We start from the raw sequence: 25,774 nt of genomic DNA on the forward strand, positions 1-25,774 counted from the left end.
AAAACAAACAAAAATGAATAGGAAATCAGGCAAACCCCAGGCAGGTCTGTCACAGTTGACATATATATTTCCAAACAGAAGTTGAGTCAATCTCAAGTTTTACTAAAGTAACACGGTAATCTCTTGCTAAATTCAGTTTCATGAATTATTCCAGACATTAGCCTTTCTGATCATAATAACATGGAATAACTACTCTGAGGTAAGCACGGCTTCCCCCAGGCAAGTACCTTAGCACAGGACTGCTCAGAAGATACTGTTTCCACTAGGTCCCCATGGACAGAAATGGTTTGCAGGCAGGTCTGCTTTTTTGTGATCTTAGTCCAGCTACGATATGTTGCTGCCCATAAGGAAGACATCCAAAATGAAGTTCCAGTCTCAGAGGCTTCCAGAAAGGACAACTTTTTTGTTTGTATACCATCAACAGTTTTACTTAGGGCTTTTTTTGACAAGAATTTGTATTCTCTATGAAGCCAGCATAAAAGAAAGGATGGAAACAGGTATGAAAACTGTTCCTCAGCAAGGTTATGATATGAATTTGTTTCCAAACAGCACTTTGGAGAAACTAGAGTTCACCACAGAGATTTGACCAGATTAAATCAAACCTATTCCAAAGATGGAGCAACTCCATACAGAAAAATTTCCTCATGAACAACGCAAAAAGAATTATCTCAGTAGATATCCTAGTAGATTCAAGGTCTGAAAGAATCCACTGTGAAATCTGAAATGTTCTCCTCACCCTCCAGGACAAGTCAATCATGTTCTTACTGCCATCAAATAGACAGGAAGAACTACATACCTCCAAACATACCAACGAGATTTTACAAAGATGAGGCCCTAAGAATTATGGAGTATTTCCTAGCTTTCCCAGGGGCTGAGGAAAAATAAAGGCAATCTTCTTCCAACACAGGTTGGTATACTGGAAGGCAGTCAGCTCTCTGCTGGTGAAACCTGACAGATCAAGTTTAAAACCTGTGGTAGCTTGTTAAGTCTTTGCTGTGGTGGAAGATGGCAGACTCTTATTATGTTTTCTTATGTTAAAACACTAACATGGGAGCCCAGAGTGTGAACCTTTGTCCTCGCAGAACAGCAGACCAGGACAGTTCTACGCTGTGTGACTGTGCCTTTTTCAGGTTCATGGATTTGTTGAGTGCTGCTGAGAGTAACTGCTGAGGGAACAAAAAATATGCAGTTTCTTGCAAATCTGGCAAAAAAATCCTTGCAAAAAATGATGAAGCATAATGGAAAAGGCACAACAACGGGTAAATCTGCCTTGTCTGGGTCAAAGGATAGAACAACTGACTACAGAAATGCTGAAACCATCAACAACCAAAAAGGCTGGACTCCAGCTATGGGACTGCTGGCACAAATCTGGACTAGCTATGAAATATAAGATTTTTCATTTCATGAAGTTCTGTCAAAATTATGTAAAAATAAAAGAGATATCCAAAGCAAAAATCTGGACTAGCTATGAAAAACAAGATTTTTGATTTCACGAAGTTCTGTCAAAATTATGTCAAAAAAATGAAGAGATATCCAAAGTACCATAGCACAGAAATGCCTCTACTTCCACAGCTAAGAGCTTAGAGTTTTTGGAACTAACATTTTCCTTGGGAAAAAGGTTGACCATCATGTAACTTACTGGGGATGTTTCTGTAGCACAGGCACCCAGCTCAACACATCAGGTTTCCAGAGGCAAAAACCTTCATGCTATTTTGGTTTTAAAACAAATTAGGCTCGACAATGCTCAAGATTGTACTTGGATGCAATGTTCTTTCCCAATAAATATTCTATCATACTATGTTGATGGATCCTCTTTTAAGAGCAAAACCCAAAACAAATACCTCCTCTGAGAAACCACAAGCAGTAGACACGAGAAAAGGAAATCAAGAAGTGATTTTATGAGAAATACAATTAAAAAAAACCTCAAAGAGAAATTAATGCTACTGAACAGAAACTATTAAACAACAGATAACGTGGGCAGTGCTGCAGCTGAAAACCAACAATTGGTGTGCTCTCCTTCAATCTCAAAATGTGAATGTGTGGAAAGAAAGGCCTACAGCTCACACTTAGGCTTCACTGTGTCCTGGGGGCAGTATCATAGCAAAAACCAGTCCTGTCTTGAGTGTTTTGACATACACATATTGACAACACAGGTGTGCAGACAAACACATACAGGGGAGGGAAGAACTAGCAGTGGATACAAAGAAATAGTTATTTTTTCTGCCTGAGGTATCATCACGGAGGAGTAAGACCAACGTGTTCTAATGGAAATCTAAAATTCAGTGTTTAATGAGGCACAAATTTACACATGTTATTTTATGCCATTAAAAATAATCTTACCTGAGCACTCCTACTTCATTTTTGAAAGCCTGTAACTGCTGAGGTGTGGGTGCCGTAACATTCAACATCTTCACTGCCACATCACCTTTAAAACAGCAATTTTTAGTATAAGTGCCACTGATACATATTCCTCTACTGAGAAAATGCTATATAGAGCATGAAAAATACTGAGGTACCCTGTTTTCTAGCTTTCATGAAATAAATCACTACAATATTAAAATAAATAAATACTCAGTGAAATGTAAAACCACTGTTCTTACTTCACTCTGAGGAATCCTACCCAAGCCAAAGCTATTAAAATACACATTTGAAATCCTCATTCGTCAAGATGGATACTTTGACCTAATAACTGTGTTTCATCTTTACTCTTATAATGCCTTAATTCAGAATAACATGCAAGAGTTGAGTCTCTAAACAATATGAAGTCCTTACACTACTTACTAATTTCCAAATCATATTTACTGCCCTTCAGTGGACTCTCCCTATCACGTTCCAGCTGGGTGACCCCTGGCAGGCAGCATGACTTGTTGAAGGATAACTGTTTGCCATGATGGCCACATACCATGCCACTTTCCTTTGTAGACTGTTCCAAATGATCCAGATCCTATTCTTTGTCCAACTGTGATCTGTCCATCTGGTATCTCCCAATCGTCACTTGAATCCCGTCGACCAAGAGTTTTCTTTATATATATGTGCAAAAACAATAAAGAGTAAAACAAACAAACAAACAAACAAACAAACAAAAAAGGGCATTAATGTCTGTAAAAGCAGCTCCTTTGTTAAAGATTTGGTATCAGCATTTCATATCATTAAAGTCCTAAAAAACCTTTTCTTTTCAGGTATTGTTTTTGACTTTTCAAATCAGCCATAAACAAAACCTCAGGACACAGCTATACCAAATTATTTCCTGGCATGAAATATTTGCCACAGCTTTCTGGCAGCGTTAAAACCAGAAAATATTAAGAAACTCTTACCAAAAAGAAAGTCATATTTATTTTTCAATTCTTATTCAATCACAATGTCAAATGGTGAATTTAAAAAATGCAGATAGTTTTATGCATTGTTACATAAAAATTTGTTACATAAATTTGTTACTTTCAAAGTTTATGAATCATGGTCAGAAAAGTTAAGCCATTATGTGAAGGGAAACTGGCATTACAATATGAAGCACACCAAACATTTGGGTGCAAGGGAGTAAAAGTGAATCTAGTCAATTATTTAAGTGATTTATATCTCAGTCTCACAACTACTTAATGGTTCAAAGTGGTTTAAAAGTGGTTCTCTCACTCCATTATTTACTGGTTTAAAGTCCTTGACCATTGCCATAGTCATCTTCAAAATAATTCAGATGGCTTGGATGAAAGAAAAGTGAGAGGAACACGATTGCGTAGTATTTCTATACTACGAATATCCCACACTACAAATAAAAATAGCTGATCTTTTCCTTACCATTCTATTTCTGTCTTCTGAGGATGAGGAGGATTTCCTTTCCCGCTGGGGTCCTGGTGATTTCTGTAACGCTTTCACATTGGTTAGTGACCCAGGCAAAGAGGCGGGAGGTGTTGCAGACAAACCTGTGGTTGAGCCTAAATTTCAGAAACAGGATAATTTTATCTATAAGAATCCAGCTTACAAGAATGCACTGATATTAGCTGCAAGAACTGTGTTTAAGATGCAGTATCTCCAAACATCAATGCAAATGTTAAGAGGGAACAAACATATCCTAGGAATATTGTCCTAACACTAGATTAGCACTCGAGTCTCAGATCTCAGGAAGAGACAAGTCTATAGCAAACATCCCTGTATAGATAGTCCCCAGTCTCTTGTTCATGAATTATCAGAAGGACAGTGTCTTTTTAAGTAAGAAAAAAATATTTTAAAATGTATTTTTTTAATTCCATCGGTTCCTTTGAGTAGAAAAGTAGTAGCATTTTAGTTAGCAGCATCTACCTCAGAGATTTCTTGTACCTAAGCTTTTAGAAACCCAACAAATAGCTGAAATACTGTACTTTGGAATCAAGACAGATTAAATGCAAATAATTGAAATGTTTTCTAGTTGAGTCTCCAAGTGCCACCTGAAAACCATTTGGCTGTTTTAAAGCTATCTGTTAGCAGAGAACTCTTATTTAAAAATAAATATTAGAGTGTAGAAAGAATTAAAAAAGAACAAGTACTTTAGTTAGCTATTTGAAGCATATTCTATGAAACACAAAAAGAACAGTATGTCTGTAGCCTGTATGTTATCTAAACAAATCTGTGCAGGAAAATGTCACTAAGAGAGCTGTTTCAGAGCCCCAATGGCCCTTTACAAATAGAGCACTTCAGTTAGACACTGCTTTTTAAAATACACCACAATTATTCGTAACAAGGTTATGCTGACCCTTCCAATGCAAAGGACATGAAATAGGGTCAACTGTTAATTAAATTCATGCTGCTCTGCTAAACAATGTATGTCATTGTACAAGACCTCTAACATTACAATGCTTTCTCTCACATTAGTGCTCTGGAAAGCGGTGGAAGACAATACTCCTCTTCATATTCTTTCAGCAACCCCCTTCTTAACCAAGGAGTGCCTCCTAATACCAACTTGAGTTCAAAAACTGACTTTGTGGCTTTTAAAACTGTTGCTCAAATTCAGTCATTCAGTGCATGGTAAATTATCAGACTAAACACCACTGTCCTCACTGAGCTAAAATCTATAAATTTAGAAGTGGAAGTACAAAATAATGACATACAAACACATCCAAAATGGGACACAGCATCTGTAAACTCTGTCCCACATGCTAAAGTAACAATAACGATGCATATTGGGCATCCTAACTACAATTATAATCAGCTGGAAGTCCATCCTAACAAGACCTGAAGGAAGGACTTATGTTTATGTTACAGCCACTATACTGTCATAAATTTATTATATAATTCATCATACATACATGGAATTAAATGTATGATGTTTCCAGAACATAAGCAATTTTCAAAAAGTTTACTGGGTTACAGAGTTTCTCTGCAACAGCAAAGCTCTACCAGAATGAGTTTTCTTTTGAGGTAACTAAAGTCTCCTACTTGATTTTAATACCACAGTATAGAAACACTAGCACAATATTCACCCTTCACCAAAAATGCTTACAGCACATGGCAGAACATTGTAGTTAATCTGTTCATAATAATACCAGATGGCCTGTTTTCCAAGTTATTAGAGTAGAATACTTCAGATAATGTTGGACTTAAGTCAATAGCTTGGACTCTGAAGCTGTACGTAACGTATTCCATTCTGTAGCCAGTTTGCTGGTTGGGAACACCTGTCTTCTTACAAAGACTCCTGGAAGAACTTTACAAGTTCATAAGGTGAACTGCTCTTGAGATATTCTGAAACAAAAGTCTTTGAAACAGCCAAGATGGTAGCATTTGAAACCCACACTACATGCACTGAACTGACCATTTCTACACGTATACGTATAGACACAAGAATTTACATTTCATGCTGTTACTCAGTAGTTGGTTTCTCCAGCATATAAAATCCCACAGAGTTTTTTTGGGATTTTGTGCAATACAACAGATCCATTGACAGCTTAAGGCCTGAATAACCCCCAGGGTCAATGATATGAAAATCTGTGTTTTTTACATAGTACAGGACACAAATACTGTTTCAGTGGAAATCTGCTAACTAAATAAAAACTACATGGTCTAAACCATCTAGGACCCCAATGTGATGTCAACAGCACACTCTCAAAATGAAGTATTTGTCAAAAGTTGACATAACACGTTTCTTGAAAACCTTGTGACCTAACAAGATATCAATGGAAATGTTTGTAATTCACATTTAATTTCCTAGATTACTTCTCAAAACAAAGAATACCAAATATAGAAAACTGTTATAGCACTGAACTGACTTAAACTGAACAGTCAAGGAAATTCTAAGTTAAGGACATAATTTTATCTTTAAAATCACTGCAGTGCAATCCAAGGACCTTTGGTTAGAAAAATTATGCCAAGGTCCACAGAAAAACCTCAACTATGAAATTCCTTGCTTTTGAAGATTTAAGTCAGATTTTATTTATAGTCATTTTCAAGCGTGTAAAGGTGAAAGTGAGTATGTGTGAAAAGCACATTCAAAGCATTCCAGCCAGGCCAAGCAAAAAACAGAGGTGTTTTGATAAACTCACACACTTACATACACACGGTGTGAGGGTGAGGCACAAACAGCATCTGTGGTTTTACTTATTTTGTTTGGGTGAAAACAAGAAAGAAGAGCCCAACTACCTCTGAACACTGGGCCAGGCTCAAAATCAAACACTATTTCACTGGGGACAGAATGAAGGAGGGGACTGGGAGTCCGGGATTGGTATTTCCGAAGACAGCGCATCAGCTGGTTCAAAGGGGCTGTTAGAGAGAAAGAGACGGGCAGGCAGAGACAGAAAGACAGACACACAGAAGAAATGAAAGAAGTCATGGGAAATAACTAGGATGCTTTGACTCCTATTCATAGATTGCTTCTGAACTTTGAAGGAAAAAAAAAAAAGTCAATTACTAATAACACTGTTTCAGGACCGGGAATAGCCAATTGTTTTCAGATGCCAAACAGACAGTTTATGATCAAAAGTTAAAACCAACATGATTGCACAACATTTAAATGCTGGACAAAATGGGCAAAACTGTGGAGAGCCACACCTATCAACACATACAAAAATACCTAAAACTGGTAACTTTCAATTAGTAAGCTTGCAGGTTTAAAGGAAATTTCTTTTTCAAAAGTGTTCTATTGCTGGCATAATTAAAGACAGCTCCATCAAACACAATGCAGTAGGCAGGTAGCATTCTACCAAATACCAGATTTGCATGGGACAAAGAAAGTCAGTGACAGCCCACAGAACAAAATCTTAGAGATCAGGAAAGAGTGCACTAAGGTAATTCAGACCTAACTTATGGCTGAAGCAAGTTCTAATTAGTAGGAGACAACTGTGTTACTGATTTAGAGTTGGAAAAACTGTCATATGCCTGCCCTACTTACTACTTCTTTATTTCCAATAGTTCTATTTTATTATTATATTCATAGGAATATAATACAGGACATAAGAAGCCCTACCTGGACTTCAGAAGCCAGTGGGAGAAGTGACTTAACAGGCCTGTGCTCAACATGTGAAGAAAAATAAACTTTCTGGTACTAGTTCTGACTTAACTGTGAATTAGGGCTGTGCATTACTGAAGGAAACACAAAAAACCCTGGCTTTAGTGAAAGGTCCTAACAACCTGCTTCCAAGAGTAGCACAGGCATGCAGTACAGCAAAGCAGCAACTTCAGCAGGGCAGAGGGGGAGAAGAACTGGAGTATTTCACACTGCTTTAGGATGCAGCAGTTCACATGGATGGCCCGTCTACCATGTCGATGGTTTTCAATAATAAAAACCCCCACTGTTTCCATGGGTGAAAATGTAACAACAGGTGTAAAAATCTCTGAGAGACACTTGGGAAGTTATAGTGTATCTGTGTGCAGCCATGTGAGTGAATGTGTGTGTGTGTGTGTGTGTGTGTGTGAGAGAGAGAGAAAGAGAGAGAGAACAAAGAAGTGAGAGTGCAAATTAATTTTAAAACTAAAAAACTAGGTACTACTTCAAAACTTTTTCTCCTTCCATCTCCCCCGCTCCCAGAATGACCAGCAAATGACTCCAATCTTTGTGAGACAAATACTAAGTTCATGGACAAGCAAATGTAAATTCACTTTTTGTTCTAGTCATATTTTCCTTTGTGCCTGTGTTTTGTAGAAGGAAGTAGGGTAAGGGGAAGGGACAGAGTGGTTGTGTAATTAAGTGTAACACAGTAGTTAGTTTAAATGCTACTTACCTCCCTCTCCTCGTAAACCCTGGTCTCTAATCAATTCCTATAAAAAAATAAAAAAAATCTGTATTTAATTTAGGTATTAACATTTAGATTCTGGAATCAATTGATATTGATCAATTTGAGAATCCATAATGTCATGTGCTGTCCATGAAATAAAAGTGGTTTCCTATTCTGATTTAATAATAGCAGCGACTCCAAAGAACTACTTATAACAACTACTAAACTTCTCAAAATCAGTTGCTCTAAAACAGCATCTCTCAGTAGTAAAGTGAAATGTACACTACCCAAAATAGATGTCGACATGAAAATATTGGTTTAAAAATAGAGGTGGCCAAAATGTGTGAAGAAATATTGAACTAAATGTTCTAGTTACACTGTTTGTGGCACAAATGATTTGAAGTGCCACATTAGAAGCTGGGACATCAATTTCCTGTACTGAGGTACATCAGTCAGATGAGTCCTGCTTCACTTTTTCTTAAAACAACACACCTGATTTGCATAGCCAGGCGCACTCTGTTCTTCTCAGAAATGACTAACTGCAAAAGGTTTCCTTTGCTTGCAATACACTGTGAACTGAGAGTATCTTTTGCAACTAAAAGCAAACTATGCTAAGGATTTTCTAAACAGAAGAAAAGCAGAAAATTCTAACAGTTTCCATCTGCATTCCAACAGTTTTCATCACGGAGCTTTTTTTTTTTTTTTTGTTACACAATTATCTTTGTTCCCTTTTTTGTTACACAATTATATTTGTTCCCTCATACACCTACGCTGCTGCTGAAGGCACTGGCTATGCCTCAGCTGCACCAGTGCCATATATCACATGTAAATGTCTACACAGCCACACTCTTAAAACTAACACTTCACCTTTCCATCAGCTCACATGCAAAACAGATTTTGTGCCTCAGTGTCCAGGCAGACTTCAAGACTATCCATCTGACAAATAAATAATTTCTAGAGAGCAGACTTAAGGGTAAAATACAAGCTGTGTATTTTAGCAAAATTAGAAAGTGGTTGTCGTGATCAACATTTTGAAAGGTTTTAACTGTCCTTACACTAATATCAACCACTATTATTAGTTACATTTCACCATTCAGAAATTTCAAAACCGTGGAAAACGAGTTAAGTGTAGCTGTTTCTGAACACTCTAAAAGAATGCTCAGAACATATACTGGGTTCTTGAAATCCTAAGGTACTATTGGTATATCTGAACTCAGCTTAACTTAATAATTCAATTTTCTTCAATGCCAAAAATGTTACTTGGAATACAAATACTAAAAACCTCTATCTTGCATAAAAATGGTTTGCAAGAGTGGTTACTGGCTACAGCTAGCAGCAAGAACCTTGAGACTAATAACACAAAAAAAAAGCAGTGGTTTGGGGCAAAATGTTTATTCGAAAATGAAAAGGACAGGACTGTCAAGAGGCAGTTCTCCTTTTGGAGAATGGGTTATTTGTGTTCTTACAGCTCTCAACAGCAAAAATGAATCTATGAAAAAATGAAAAATGAATGGTCCTTGAAGACTCTGATAGACCACTGAGGATTAGCTTAGAAACACAGCACTTGTGTGCACATGATAAACCTAATGCACTGATATTCAAAATGAACACATCGAATCTACTATTCTTGATCTAATTGTTATTAATACTTACATCAATATTGACTGGCTCAATTGTATTGATGTGGACATTGGGAGCTGAAGAGGATCGGTCGCGTTGCCCAAACTGATTCCGATGGTCTTCATCTGCTGGTCGGAGGGGCTGTGGGATTGGAATGGATTTTGAAGGAGAAGGACTAGGGAGAATTGGTGGTCTGAGAAACAAAGTCAAGGAAAAAGAGGATTTAGGTCTACAAATGGCTTCAAACACTGCATAGTGGGTGTGGTAAGTCCTTTTCAACTATAATAATACATACATAAAACTGATCTAAAGGCCTGAATAAAAACAATTCATAATGAACAATCTCTACTCTCCTATGATCAATTGCAACAACTCTCTGCTGCATAAACTACCTAATTACATGGCTGTGAAGAGTTCTGAGTTAAAACAAAACAAAAAACTCTACCATGCCATACCAAACTAGTTACAATAAATCCTGATCTGAAAAATTCATGTAGCCCAACATGCACTGCAGATAGAAAGATACTCTGCAGTTTCCTCTGAGTCAATGCAATACACTCTTTAAAATGGTAACCCATCAAGAACCAAAAATGCTTAACATCTCACATCAATTTTACAGTCAGAAAATGTCACAAAACAAATTGTATGGATAGGATAATTGATCAGCAAATATAGAGTGAAAATTACATATGGTCATTGAACCTAAAGGATTAATAATATGGCCAATTATTATTGATACTAAAAATAACATGGCCAATGTTGATGAAATAAAAATCAACATATCACCTTTTAATCTCAATCTGTAAGTAATAACTTTGAATAGGCAACATTTCAAATGTTATTTACAGTGCTACAGTTAGGCAATGCAATAGGTTTGACTTGAATGATAAGCATTCAGATTACACAGACAAGATTCTTGAAGAAATTTAAACACTGGCAGTCATAAATGTAGATTAAGTCTTCAATTTATTGTATAATGAAGTGAATATCTAAAAGACAAAGCATCTCTTGGTTTTTTGTTTGTAAAAAGGCAGAAAGTCACTTCTTCGGTTATCCGTTAATTTTGTTGAAGTACAATAAATTGGCAATTATCTCTTACTCTAGTCAAGGTCAGTCCCTGTTAAGTCTAATGATTCAATCTAATGGATGTAAGGCAAAAGGTCAATGAAAACATTTGCCAGCTTTGTCAAAGAAAATTTTATGTTAAAGTATATATGGTATCTGACAACAAGGGTTTTAGGAGCGAGGGTTTTTCTTGCCAAGTTCTAAGAGAGGAGTGGAGTCCTCCACCCATTCAGTGACTCATGGATTAATTACTATGCCCACAAAGGCAATGCCCACAGGGAGAAGCTTCAGAAATAAAACATAGAGCACATATAGCAGCAATAGGTCCTGGAGCCACCTCCTATAAGTAAACACTCCTTGGTCTCTCCAAAGGTATTTAGAGGCAACTAACATTTTCACCAGGATCTCTTGGCATTTTTTAAGAATCAGGTCTGCTTTAAACACTACTATCCTACCTTTCACTGAAGAGTTTATGTAGTTTGGCATTGGTCCCAGAACTCAGTGCTATCTGTATCCTAAGGACTTGTCATCTTTTCCTTCCTGGCCGACAATCTCACAAAATTGAGATTGGCAAAACAAAGCTCTTGTGAATTAATGCAAGCAACAGTCTAGTAAGTCTTGTAGTAAAATACATATGTTTGGGAAGTGTGGCAGGGAAGAAGAGGTAGGGGGTTTAGCCACGCTAATTTTTAAAAAATCAGTTACTTATTGTCGCATGACAGAATATAAATACTGGGAATGCACTTGGTTGACATTTTAAGGTACTCTATTTTCATGTTAAGGCAAATGTGTCAGATGTTGCACAAAAAAATACAAGAAGTGTAAAAAGTGTGTCAGCCAGGTCAGTACTGGCATTGTTTGGATAGCTAATTCCTGCTAAACTTCCTGAAAGTTCTCTGGTAATAAGGAAATTAAGGGAGATGTGTAAGAACATCCCTCAGATCACTGCAGTAGGAGTGAGCGTGAGACACTGTCTGAGCTCTGCCACATGACGAGGACAGAAGCAACCAGATTTTCTGTGATCATCAGTAAGATAACAGAGAGGAAAACAGATTGAAAAAGTATTGTTTCAATTACATCCTCCTTTGAGTCATAAATGGTCATCTGCTGCTTCTGTATTTCTGGGCACAGGTCACCACGTCCATCGTGTTGCTAGCACAGATAGCGGGCTATGTCACAGATATTTGAAAACAATTTTAATAGCTTTTTCCACTCATTAAATTCTAACTGAGGGAAGTCCAGATCTTTAGTAAATAATTACAGGCTGATAAAGAATTCCCCTTTTTTTTTTCTTTGAGTCTCTGAACTATTATTGTGAGGGTCTCTGGGCTTCCGACACCAAGAATCCAGAGATGGGAACCTCATAAGCACTTAGCCATGTGCTCCATCAGAATTTTATTATTGGGTGTCCTTGGGACACTTATAAAAAGGTAGGTTATTTTTTGCTAAATGGGAATTTTGCTTGAAAAAGGGAACTAATGAAGAGAAAGACACAAGTGGTTTGCTGGCCAAGATGGCCTACTGAGATCACAGGCTCAGAGGATATTACCACCAGCTTCTGCCTCTGTGTGGCAAAAGCTATATCTTGATCTGCATTGAGATCTTGATCTATCAAAGCACATCACCCCAAAGAATGCGGCAATCCTCTGAGCTACCAAAAGCCTGTTTGTACAGTATTCCCACATTTTAATTGCTCTAGAAGAGCAGAAGGGACACTGGAGCTACAAGGACAAGACATCATCGTTTGGGAAAGGGTGACATTGTCTATTCCAGGCCAGTCCCAAAACTTGTTCTGTAGGCTACGAAACCACATTGGTAAAAAAAAAATAAAATAAAAAAAAATCAAGAGGACCAGAACAACTCCTACAAAGAACTGTTTACTGTGACATACATGTACAGCAGGCTGAGGCTTAAAGGAGCCTCAATCGGAATACCAGGATCTGAGTTTCTGTTGCTCCTGTGGACTCTGTGAGCTGTTTACAGCCACCCTGCTAAAGGAGACCTTCTACAAATAAGATCAATATTGGAGTGGTTATACTACCTCATCTTGACCACTTTCTCCCAGACTCAGACATGGGCATTCCTTCAGCAATGATTCTCAGCTTCTGAGACAACAGGGTGATAATTGCCAAATCTCAATTTAATGTTATAACCTTTCCTGACAATATGACCAAACTTCTACCTTGGACCATGTATCTGGGGTAAGTACATTGTTCCCTCCCTTTTTATCAAGACAGAGCAGAAAGAGGTTTTGTCAGGAGACAAGAATAACTGAATATAAGATGTAAAATTTTTATACCCTTTAGCAAGCACAGCAAACGCCAATGTGTCCACAGATTTACTATTCCACAAAACTGGATCCCCAGGAAAGAGTAAGGTAACTCAGAGAAGTGTCCACGCGTGGTACGTTAGACATGAACAAGCAATTTTATAAAATCATATACAGTACCTCCACCAGATTTAGAAATTGTAATGATATGTTAGTTCACTTTACAAATACAAAAGAAGATTTTTATACAGATTTTCTGCAATCTCCTTTAACTCATCCATGTGATGTTTCATAAATGTTTAAGAGCTGGTCTACTCAGGAAAGATTTTTCTTAAAATATGTTTGTTTGGGCTTCAAATTTTTTTCCCCGTACTTTTATTTTGCTGCAGTTGGGCAAAGGCTTAAACTGAAAATTCAGTCACCTAGCTCCAATTATGAGGTGTGTGCCAGTTCCTTTTTGAATGGACTGAGATTTTCCCTGTTCCCCTTCTAGCCTGAACAAGTACATCTCAGTTTAGCCACAGGGCTCAGTGCTGTATGCACTGTTCACCTGTAGGTTGCACAGTCATACCTAGGCCAAATCTAAAATGTGTTTTAAGGCACTTTTTTTGATTAATTTTGCTTACACCAGAGTATGACTGGATTTTTGTTACTGCTGTTTATGAAGAACACAGTGCACTTCCATTTTCAGGAAGGTTCTAAGGACTGCTAAGGATCCGTGATACAATGATATTTCAGCTAGTGATTCAATTATCATAGTACTCCACAGATATTGCCAGAAAACATATTTTTTTTCCCAACTCTGCAGCCTGGAAATATTCAATAACCTCAAATGAAATGGTGATTTGGAGAAAAGGACAGCAGTATCCATTTGTAACTACAAGGTGAAGATCACTCTTGCAGCATCCTTTGAAGTCAGTCTAGAAGTAACATGAGAGAGTTCTGTAACAAGTCATTACCTCATAAAAATCAGTGCAGTTTTCTATACCATGGTAACTTGTTTTCATCCGTGTTGGCTTGCAGGTGAAAAAGAACTGCCAGAATTATCACAACGGTGTGCATTTATTTATACTGGCCCTCGGGCCCAGATCAGAGCTGACAAGCCTAACATTTCCCAAAGCTTCATACACCAGGGGCTATCAAGAGAATCACACTGCTGCCATTAGTCCTCCAAACCAGGTTTCAGCTCACTAGCGTGTTTTTCTAATAAAGTTTTGGAGAGTAAGAGGTTTTCCTCTCCTGTTGTACAGGCTAGAAGCAATTTTTCTAAAGATTCTGGTACCAGACCTTTTCTGCTCAGCAAGAATGCGTATCAAGTTGTATTTTGTAGGAATTTTGGGAACATTTACATGGAAAGGCCTGGAAAAGATTCTGCCAGCATTTTTAGGGGAAAATTTGTTTTATGAAATAATACACAAAGCTTTTGCTCACTTAAGCACCATGGGATCTAAATGCCATTGTAGTACTAAATACAATATTTTAAGACTGTGTCTTTGCTTCCTTGGCTTTTCAGAAGCTTTTCTAGACATTTAAATATCTTTGGCTGAGGCAGAATGATCAGTGAACATTTGGAAGACAGAAAGGAAAGCAGGGGTGTTTAATCACAGGCTGGAGCCTGCTCAAAGGCAGGGACTGGAAAGCTTCCAAGAACGGTGCATCAGACATTCCCTCTTTCTTCCTCCAACTTAGAAGATGAAGCATATTGGGAAATGTTGTTTTTCAAAGAGCCAAGATGTTGCCAACTGGCCTACCAGCCGTGTTCTGCCTGGAGCAATGCAGACATTTTTGGCTTTTACCAAATGCAACCTGCCCCTGTGCTATTCCAAGTCTGACCACATGCCCTCTTACACCCACTCCACAGGTTACTTACCCTGCCATAACACCTGCCTCATGTGTGTGCTGAGTTTTGTCCAACATCACAACATCTAAGAGAACAGATCAGAGTTGAAAAAGACAAGTTTGGAATATTCTGAATGGCTAATCTCTCCCTTATGCAGGTATTTGAGATGGAGGGAACTGGGTTCAAAGAAATTCTGTGCTTGTATTTTACGAGCAAAGATACAGAAGAAACTTTATGACAGTGCAATGAACAAAACAAATACAATGTATCATATACAGTTTGCTTACTTCAATTTTATTACAAATGGCTCTTATTAGGGAGACCTACACTTCTTGTATTTCTTTCCAGTTAAGTGCAGATTATAACTGAAATGGCTGCTTTAGCACAAGAGGAGAGTGCAAACGGAAAGAACTAAAATGGGACACAAGACCTAATGCGGAGGCTGGATACACAATGTTCAGAGATGTGCAAGTGGGACCACATGTGCTCCCTCATCTTTGGGTGGAACACCTGGAGGGACTGCCTAACGCTTTCAGTCGGAAGAATGAAAGGCTACAGGACTGGATTGCTTTAGGATGTTACACATGACCAAAGTGAAACAGTTCTCCCGCATGTTTAGCAGCTTTTGCATCATGTCCAATGGTCTTTTCCTTTATGTCCCTTTCTCTTTCAAACTTTTCCATTTGATCCCTTGACAATGTCTCAGCATGTCACACACGCCTTTGCTCTCGAGTTTGTCTTGCAACACAAACTTCCTTTCTTTGGGCACTCTGCCTGCCGCTGGAATCCCTTCACAAGGCTAGAGATGAAGAAGGATGTTTGCCTTCTCTTTCCTCAGGTTTACCAAACGATTAGTAACATCCCTTCCTCTGTGGGCTGAGCCATGCAAGATGCTAGGAGAACAGAGAAATCAAAGGAACAATTATTAATCTAGTAAGTGTTATTAAAGCGCTAGTTCCTCATATTTTACATCCCATTGCCCAACTCTCAAATTTCAATCCCTTATTCTCCTCCCAGACAAGATAATCTCAAATGGCAGCCCTTTTTTTTGTTCCACTTGAGCTGTTGTCCCATATTGCAGCAATACCCTTTAACAAAACCACAGGTAAGCATATGTTTTTATGGAAAAGGCCAGCTTTTTAAATTCAGACAAATTAATCTTTCCACAATTATGTTCTTAAAAAGCAGAGAAGTATTACTAAAGAAAGGCAAAAAGATACCTGGAAAAAGGTATGGACACTGCCATATGCTCATATAATAACATCTGAGCTAGTTCTGGAAAGGAAATACTGCACACACAGATGCTTGGAGAAAATCTCCTGACTAACATGCATATTACTTACAAACACCAGCTGATAATAATAAACCATTTTCAAAATGAACATAATTTTGCAGACATGATGTATGCTTTTTTTTTCTTGTTTAACAACGAAGTGTATGGCAAAGCAAGAAAGCAAAAAGGAGGAAGCCAGACACCTTTTACAGCTTCTGCAATTACAAACATTTACAGATGCAACATTTGGGAAAAGCGCCTTAAAACCAATTGGCAAGTATATTTAAAAGTTAACATTTTTATAGATGTCAGGTTAAAAACCTAAGGCATTAACCAGCTTTGGTCTCAGTTTTTCCTTTCCATTTTCACTTCACAAAACTGAGACTGATCCAAGTCTTATCAATTAAGATAATCCATACTGTTGTATCTTCATAAACTGGTAAGAATAGACTAATGTGAGGCAAAGACAATTAAAAAGCAGAAAAATTTAGAGTATTAGGATTAGGGCTATATGGTGCCTTTGGCATCTGCTGCTGTTTAAAACAGTTGGTATGAACAAGTTTCTTCATGGATTAATAGTTCTAGCCTGGTTATAATTTCGGCTGTACCATGAGAAAGGCAGAGCCTGCTGCACTTAAGAAAACCATAACAGCCTTGTCCACAATCTGCTGTACTAACATCCACAGGATATAAAGGCAACATCTACTACCTGGAAGAAGCACTTTTGAATTTACTTGAATCTACACATACAGTATAGTACAAATAAGAAGATAATTTCTGTACTTACCAAATGAGGTTCCCTCTGCAGGACTATCAATCTATTTTCCTGGGAGGCACCATATTTGATCTTCCATAAAATAGTCTTGGCTGTCCAGAGAATTTATCTTCTAGTTAAGAGTCCGTAAGCGCCCGCGTAGCTTCCAGTTTGTTTCTGCTTTAGTCTGGGCACAAATGGTCACTAATCCAGAGGAGCCTCTCTGCCAATGTCAGCCCAATTCCACGCAGCACACATGTCCTGGGGATAGTTTTCTGAAGGCTTTTGTATTTGGTGTTCTTAATATCTCTGCATCAGTTTTCTTGACTGTGATACACATCCCTGAGTTACTCTTCCCTGGAGATTTGTTCAACTACCTAGTGCTGGCTGGTGTCATTGATCTCCTCACTACTGGGAACATCATCTAAATATGGTCACTTATCTCTTCAAGGAAAAAGGGTCCAGAATCTTTGTTGGAAATACAGGGGGGATGGTCAGTTTTAGAGGTCTAATTCTGCAAAACCTGGAGCTGCAGCAAACAGATGCTATTGGTATATCCCAACATGAACAGGAGGAAGACAGCTGGTCTGGAGGATACTAAAGCAATGTGTATGTGGAAAAGCTACTAAAGCAGTATTATGGACCTGGACTTGGCCCCTGTTCACACCAACTTTACAGTGGTGTGGTTTACTCTGAAACTGAGGTATGTCACTTCAAGGCAAATAAACTGTAGTTTGATAACCAATTAATTAATTAATCTTAAGTATAAAATCTTTCCAGTTTAGACCAGGTCTAAGCCATCATGTAGAAGAAATCAGTTTAACAGGGAAGGTCTCAATTCTACAAACAGTTACATACATATTTAACTTTGGTTCATTACTAATTTATATAATTCCTGTGAATGAAAACATTCACTTCTTTTAAGGTAAGCATAGGTGGATATATTTGTATGACAAGCCAGATTACAAAAATATAAGAGTTGCAAAGCAGTATTTTGAGTGTTTCTAAGCATAGTACTGAAATGTTATGTTATTAAACAGCAGGAATAAGGTCATACCCAACAGAATCTGAGGGGGGCACTGAGGGGTACGATCCAGATGCTGGGGTGCTCTCTCCTAAGGAGGCCTCCTCCGGTGGTATGGGGTGATGTTCAAAGAACTTGGAGACAAACAGCAAACTGTGAGGCAAGAACAAAACAAAAACAACCTAACTTGTGCAAAACCCAGAAGCTTCACAATATAACACTCAAAGACTACAAGACACCCCCAAAAGCTCACTGATCAGAGTCTAAATTTTAAAATAAAGATTACATTTACACACTAAATCTGCAAGATTTGTTAAAAATATTATTTACTTTAGAGAGGATCAGAAGATCACGCCTTAAACATAACCTTTGTGGAAAGTAACTTTTTAATCTTTTAGTTGGATTGCAAACATCTGGTTCCTCAAGAATGCACAACCTATACCTATATTGAGTACATAAACTTATTTTAACATTTGCACTGATGTAATGCCAAAACCCAAACGTCAAATGGATACAACTACGTAATCCGTAAACCCTGAGCACAAACTCTAGAGATGTCTATGTAAACAGTTACAAACATAAAATGAAACTAAATTAATTCTTGGGGGAAAAAACAGCATTTTAAATTGTTCATTATATGAAAATTTATTTAGAAGACTTAATAGCCTCTTCTAAAACTGATGAAATAGAACACAGAGCCATTTTACAGCAGATCCTTAACCTATATCAAAGACTTACACAAATAGATCAGTAACTTGATTCAAGAACACGACTGTTTAGGACATTTTGTTTTATGTTTCTTACCTAGGCATTTATCTTGCTAACAGATTAGTTTTCAATCTCTGTAAAACCAACTGCAATTTCACTATATTCAACTGGTTGAAGAGAATAAACACAGAGCTGAAAATTTAAACAGAGGCCCTAGCCATCACATAATAAAGAACCAGTTTTGATTAATAACAACAACTGTGAACAATGAGAAGTCTGTCTGATATAGTCAAGTGCTCAGCAACCCTACTCATGCTTCAAAGAAAGCATTTCATAGTCCAGCAAAGAAATATGAACTGGTTGTCTGAGCTAGCACAGAAAGAATATGAATTAAGCAATTTCACAAGAACAGTGGAACCCCTATATTTTTTTTTTTCAGGCACTTTCTCTGACTTCCTCAATTCCAGATTTAATGTAAGAAACCACTGACAGCCGTACACTTATTAGAAGGCTCAACTTGAAAACCAATTGTGATTACTTACTCAAGTTGGTCATAATTAACACACATCAGTGGCACTTCTGTACTACAGCGCTGGTGAAATTTGTAGCCACACGTCTGGCACCGGAACCCCTGGAAAAGCAGCTTTCGACAGAAGTCGCAGAACGCTAACGTGAAGAATGTTTTTCGTACCTACGTTGTAAGACACAGTCACAATTACACAGAGTCCTTCTGTAAACCTGAGACAGGCTATCTGCTTTTGTCTCCCCCCTACAGTTTTATGTATCAGACAGATTTGCATAAAAGATTGTCTCTTTTTTGAAACAGTATTCATGCATTAAAGTTTTCTTTCGAGTGTTTATTAGAATTAATGCTTCACTTCATTAGCGATAAGAAAGATAGCAGCAAATCTGAAGCAAAACGTCACTATTATCGTGCTAGGGACAAACATTCAGAATTTAACTGGATACAACCTATAAAACCAAAAGCTGCTGAAGTATTATCTTCTAATTTTTCCAGGGGCCAAATAACATTTCTATCCAACACTCACAGGACTGGAAATACACATATGGTTTATATATAAGGCTTCAATGTATGGTTACACATATAGTTGTAATTTTGATTACTGAAACTCAAACATTTAGAATCACAAAAGGGTGATCATGTATGATCCCCAAATTACAGGGAGGAGAAATGATTTAGTTAATTTTCTATTTTAGCAATACTTGGCATAAAAACACATTCTAGTTCTATTACTACCTGTAATGATCCAAATTTCAGAAGGATACTAAAAAAATGTTAAGCCTACTACATTTTATCTAACTAGCCATAGCCAAACTAGATTGAGTAAAATATTTTAAGCAGTTTGTAGATAAAATTTTGGTATTTTTTTAATTGAAACAGAAGGTGTTTCTTCCCAATGTGACAAACATTATTTCCAGGATTTTGTATGTAGCTGGTACCATTTAGATGGATTTTGTTTAGCAGCTTCCATTTACTTGGTGCCTTATCAGGTCAAAACATATTTGTGCTCTAGCATCATTGATGATGTCAGCACTGCTCTGGGAATAGTTAGTTCATTAGTTAATTGCTGCTGCAGAGCCAGCAGGGAGGCCCAGAATACATTTTATAGATACAGCAATACTAAAATAGTAGATTGTTATTACAGCTCTGCAATGCAGTGCTGACTTAAACCCCCTACATTTATAGATTTTAGAGGGTGTATTCCATCCAAACCTTAAGAGTTTTAAGGGTGATCAAGTACTCTAACATCACTTACTTCAAATACAATTTTATCTAATTCACTTAAGCTACTGTGATTAAAAACCTTTTTTGCAACTCCCACCACATGCCACAGATAGAAAATATTCCAAGTTGCTGATCTGAATTTGAAAGTACAAAGTTAATGTAACCCTACTCAATGTCTCACAAAACGAACATACGAAATTGTGTGTCGTGAGTGGCACATTCTCCAAGACTTCCACATGCAGCTCCTCTCCCGTGAGCCAGGAAATGTCTGTGTCCCAGCCAATTGGCTTCTTCTCTCTAAAGTGCAAATAAGCCTCTCATTAGCATCGGAGCACAAGCCCTTGCACGTCTCTTGCCGAAGTTGCGAGATCAGCTAAAATGTTGCACTGTGGGGGTTTGCTACTCAGGCTCCAAATGCCGGAAACTTTAAAGGCAAGACATGAAGCTCAGCACACAGCAAATAAAGCACACCCTCTCTGGACAAATTGCATGAAGGAAATGCACTTTTTTCCAGTCAGCTCCAGTAGTAGCCAATTCCTTGGCTCCAAGGTGATGGATGCCTTTCTGATCAAATAAAGTGTTTGTGAAAGCACCTGTTGCTTAAGAGTTCCACAGACATGGCTGGTTGTGTGCAGTAAAATCATCTACAAACCTTTTAGGGCTGAAAACTCTTTTTTTTCCCCCAAGGGAATTCTTGTTTTTAGTTAAGAATGCATCATAACCAAGTGAAATAAAACCAAGAAGTTAACACAACCTATTTAATACTTGCTTGGCTAGCATGAGTTTGATTAATGACTGTTTTGCCAGCAGTCTATAAGCCCATATTTACTCAATATCATGCCTGAGCCTTTTTCTATGAGTTTGCCATTCTTTTCAACATGTCTTTGAAGTACAAATTGTTCTAGTGAAAAGTATCATACAGTTTTCAACTTTGAAAAACAACTTCCACAATGCTGGATAGAACTGACCATACTGGGTAGCTCCAGTAAGATTCTAAGAACAAAAGGCCATCCCATACAAACCATACCCATCTTGTATTCTGTAAACAGCACAGCATTCTGGAATAAGACCTCTCATCATCAGTGCTTTCTTTAGGCTGTCTCGGACCGTCACTCCACATCTTGCTGGAACCTAGAGGTCAAATAGGAAAGAAATGAATTAAAACAATTTCCAATTTATCTCCCTAAACTGATGCAAACATTTTGACCCTCAAGTGCTAAAACCCACTCATGATACGTTACAGAATGGTAGGTCAGAGTTTTTCAAAACCTTTTTTGTAGTGGGGAAAACTTTGGTGAATAGTATACGTGAAACAGAGCTCAGATAGAAGAGAGAACAAGCTCTACACTTCTACTAACATTTGGAATGAAATCTTCATTCAACTCTAGAAGTGACTTTCCAACTTTTCTCAACTGGAAGAAACTGGAGACCCAGCACACGCACAGCTAGTAACTACATACAGCTACAATTTTACAGCCTGGCCTGAACTTCAGTGGGGAAACATGCCAAGTGAAATTAAGTGAAGGAACTAACTTGGACCGCAGTCAAAAAAACATTACTATAAAATGTAAATATTTTATTTTCTATTTCTAAAACAGAAGATAAGCATGCAAACAAGTAAAACAAAACAGTCATCCGAGTCAGGCAGACCATTACCTCTCACTTTAACCTATATTTGCAACTCTACAATACTTCTTATATGAAAAACATATTCCTCTCTTCTGTTTCACTGTTTGAAAAGTTTAGATATCTAACAGGATGGGAAGAACGGAGGAGCACACTAAAAGTAGCCAAACAAAGAACTGCAAACTATGTAAAGTAAAGATATTTTCCTTGCCTCTATTCTAGCTGTAGGCATATCTTATATGAGTTAGTACATCATCCCTAGGTACACCTGTGGTGTAGGCATACAATTGTATACAATCTGGGTATATACCTATACAGTGTCAAGCCATAAAAAAAAACCCAATACATATTCAGTGGTTAAGTGTAGTTAAGGTGTTGAATATTATCTATTTACTATTTCTAGAACTCAACAGTGAAAATATGTAAGACTTCAGGTGCTGTACATACTGGGACATCTCCTATAATCATGAACAGAACTTCAAAAACAGATCAGAAGGAAAACTCACAAACTCAACAAACACAAGAAGCCTATCTGAACATCTGAAACTCAACTCTAGCTTGCTAGTGGCTTAAGTCAGAGCCCTCGGCAGACAAATGCAGTCCTTTAATCAGCTTCAACTGGCTTTGGATCAGAGCCTAGTTTTCGCTCCTTGCACTTAAACTTTCCATGGGTATTTAGGGGCTCTATGTCCTACTTAAGGATGACAGTGGAAAGTACCTTCGTGAACACCACTTGAGGTTATGCTATATATTGCATCTCTAGAACTCAAACATATGCTCTTTCAGAAGAGACAAAATAAAGCAATATTTTGCTTCGCCATCTTCCTCCCATTAACATGAAAGTGCTTCTTACAGGATATTTGTGCATTTCATCTGGTCAACACAAACATTTAAAAAATAGAATTTCTCTTAATTCCTTGAAATAAACATCCTATAGCACACTGCTTTACAAACTTGATACTCAGCCTTAAGTGACTTTGGTTTACACACTGCATTCCTGTTTAATGCATCTTTTTATTAATCTAAAGATTAAGAATCCCACAAGTTAGCATCACGTCTTTCAGTCACTTGTAGGTCATTCCTGCAGCATAAAACGTCCTTAGTCGTTACTAACACCCATCACTGATATTAAAAGGGAGCCTGGGAGCCCCTATTATCATTAATACGGTCAACAACATTCCATTGCAAAACTCAGCCCTCCGTTGCTTAGGTCTCTTCCAAAGTAATTGTTCACACCAAAACCAACTGTTCATAGGGTCGTTCTGTGACTGGTACTCCCTGCTCCCAACCTCTGGAAACATGGTCAGTATAACCAGCACCATTTTATGAGGCAAGCAGCCATTCCCTGTGACTGAGTGAGTCATGTGTTTGCTCTCTTTCCCCTCATTATCAACCCCTGAAGGACCTGTCAACCAAGGAGACAAAATGAAGAGATTTCTTCTTCCCCTCCCTACAGACTTCAAGGTTTCTGGGTGCCAGGCTGGCTGCTCCCTCCCTTGCCAGCCCTCAAGGTGCCAGGCACCCAAGGCCACCAGGTGGTGGCAACGGCCTGGCCACAGAACATGGGAGTCTCAGAGCTCCCAGGACACTGTCTATAAATCGAGCAGCCCCCAGTCCTAAGGGGGGAACTTGGACTGGAGATGCTGCTGGACAGTGAGATCTGGGACCTACCAGTGCCCAGGGATGTCCTCTCCTTCCTCCAAGGATTGAGGGAGTGACTCATACTCTTTTATATGAATGGCGAGTCTAGATTATGATTGTTAGACGGTCTGAAGAGCTAAATGAGGCAGAGGACAGGAAACAAAGATGTGATTAACTACCTTGTAGGAGAGAACTGGTTGCCAACAGTTGGAGAAATATTGGAAGCACATCCTGAACAGGAAGCTTTCATGCTGTGATTAGGAGAAAAGGTGGCTTGTTTTGGATAAGGAGCATCAGAGGGAAGGAAGTGCCTAGAAAAAGCCTTACAACCCAGCACAGATTGGGAAGAGGTTCTAGCTTAGGCAGAAAACTCCAAGGCAGTAAGTATAAAAAGAAACCAGGTTCGTAAAATCTTGACCTAGGTGAGGGAATGGAACAAGACAAGGAGGAAAAGCCAAGCAGAGGGAAGGTGACTAACATTAAACAAGCGATAAGGAGTCTTGGGCTCACTGGAAGACATTTTCTTCCTCCAGCGCTCCATAAATGATGACAACATCCTCCAGTAACTCATGAAGCAAAGATCTGCATCAGGAACCTAAAAGTTCCAATGCTGTTAATGAATCACACTGGTGTAAATAATGCCATTTCAGGTGATTTCTAATTTTTTTTCTTTTTCATTTTGCCAAAAATCAAGATCTATGAAGTTACAGGGTTTCTTTTAAGAGATCAATAAAGTCAGAAATGCAAACCCTCAAAACTTGGGAAGTATCAGAATGAAGGTTGCCTACAGCAATGTAAGTGCAATAGGATTATGAAAAATGTGCATTACACATCTTGCTCACTCATCATTTGCTATTTCTCAGTATTACTTCCCCAAGTCCCCTTCATTAAAATCCAAGCCATATTTCTGCAACTTCCAATTAGAGACATGGGTAGAACATTTGTTCTCTTCGCTGCCATTTGCGACAAGATCCAGCTAAAAACCAGAGAATTGTTTTGATTACTTTCAAAAATCACCACGATCCTGAATCAGCATCACATTTAGAAAATTCTCCTACAGAACTCCTGAGCAGAGAAACATAAGGCTAAATTAAAAGAACTTAGTGCTAGAATAAATCCTTGTGGTATTGATTAATCATTTTTCCAGACTGGTACAGCATGGTCTATCACCATCTGTGCATGTAGCCCTTCAGCCCCCTCCTTCAGTCCCTATCAGCACCTGCTGTAAAGCAGAAATACCACCCTACAAAGCACTCCCTCTGAAACTTCTTCCTGCCCCATCCCCTTTTTACCCCCAAACTATGGCAAAGTTAAAGAAAAACCCCGCTCCAAGAAAGTGATTTGGAGAGCAACTCAGAATTAAGAAAAGAAAAACCAAACAACCCAATTTTTTTCCCAGCTACCAGACTCTGAAGCAGGAATTTCGGAACAGCCTCTTGCTCACCCCCAGCCAGAGGGAGGGTGTGCAGCCCCACAGAGAGCTCAGAGAGCCGGAGCCCTGCAGTGCCCCACCCAGGGAGCCCCGGCTGCCTGCCAGGAGCCGGCACCTCCGGCACGGCAGGCAGGCACCACGGCGGGGTTATCGATGCCATCAAGACTTCTGTCAGGATTCCCACAGAGTTTCCCACAGAGCATTTGAACTGAATCACATCAGCACTTTTTGACAAAATCAGTTCCCCACGAGAATGTTTCTTATCTGCTCCAAAATACGCACTCTTATGACTGCAGTCCAGTAAACTGAACAAAGTTTGCATTTTATTGAAACACAGAGTGCTTAATTTTATTTCAAATCCATTTAGTGTCATCCCTTTTTATCTGTTTTATAACTAAGAGACTCTAAATACATTTCACAACAATTATCACCCAAAAAACTCACGTTACTGAACTAGGGGACGTACTTCCAAATTGTGATCGCTAAGGGCTTTCTTTTTAGGATACTTATACACCTAAGATTTGTAGATCAGAAAAGGTTTATAGCAACTTGAAAGTTGATTCAGAAACTTTCAAAAGTGAAGACTATGAAATACTGTGGGCTA

At 38.3% G+C, this 25,774-nt stretch overlaps 1 protein-coding gene across 2 annotated transcripts in view; it reads right to left on the bottom strand.

Moving 5' to 3' along the window:
* The window catches only part of BRAF (B-Raf proto-oncogene, serine/threonine kinase), a 76,528-nt gene that overhangs the window by 13,306 nt on the left and 37,448 nt on the right, over positions 1-25,774 (bottom strand). For both annotated transcript variants that reach the window (XM_017804724.1, XM_017804725.1), the window contains exons 4-12: positions 21,499-21,602; positions 20,666-20,768; positions 19,267-19,415; positions 18,050-18,169; positions 9,825-9,984; positions 8,178-8,214; positions 3,790-3,926; positions 2,903-3,020; positions 2,341-2,425 (exon numbers count right to left, since the gene is read on the bottom strand). In XM_017804724.1, the coding sequence (XP_017660213.1) occupies positions 2,341-2,425; positions 2,903-3,020; positions 3,790-3,926; positions 8,178-8,214; positions 9,825-9,984; positions 18,050-18,169; positions 19,267-19,415; positions 20,666-20,768; positions 21,499-21,602 (1,013 nt within the window). The remainder of the gene's footprint in view (positions 1-2,340; positions 2,426-2,902; positions 3,021-3,789; positions 3,927-8,177; positions 8,215-9,824; positions 9,985-18,049; positions 18,170-19,266; positions 19,416-20,665; positions 20,769-21,498; positions 21,603-25,774) is intronic.

This window comes from Lepidothrix coronata, unplaced genomic scaffold (assembly GCF_001604755.1).
Source record: "Lepidothrix coronata isolate B3197 unplaced genomic scaffold, Lepidothrix_coronata-1.0 Scaffold10, whole genome shotgun sequence".
Taxonomy (NCBI): Eukaryota; Metazoa; Chordata; class Aves; order Passeriformes; family Pipridae; genus Lepidothrix; species Lepidothrix coronata.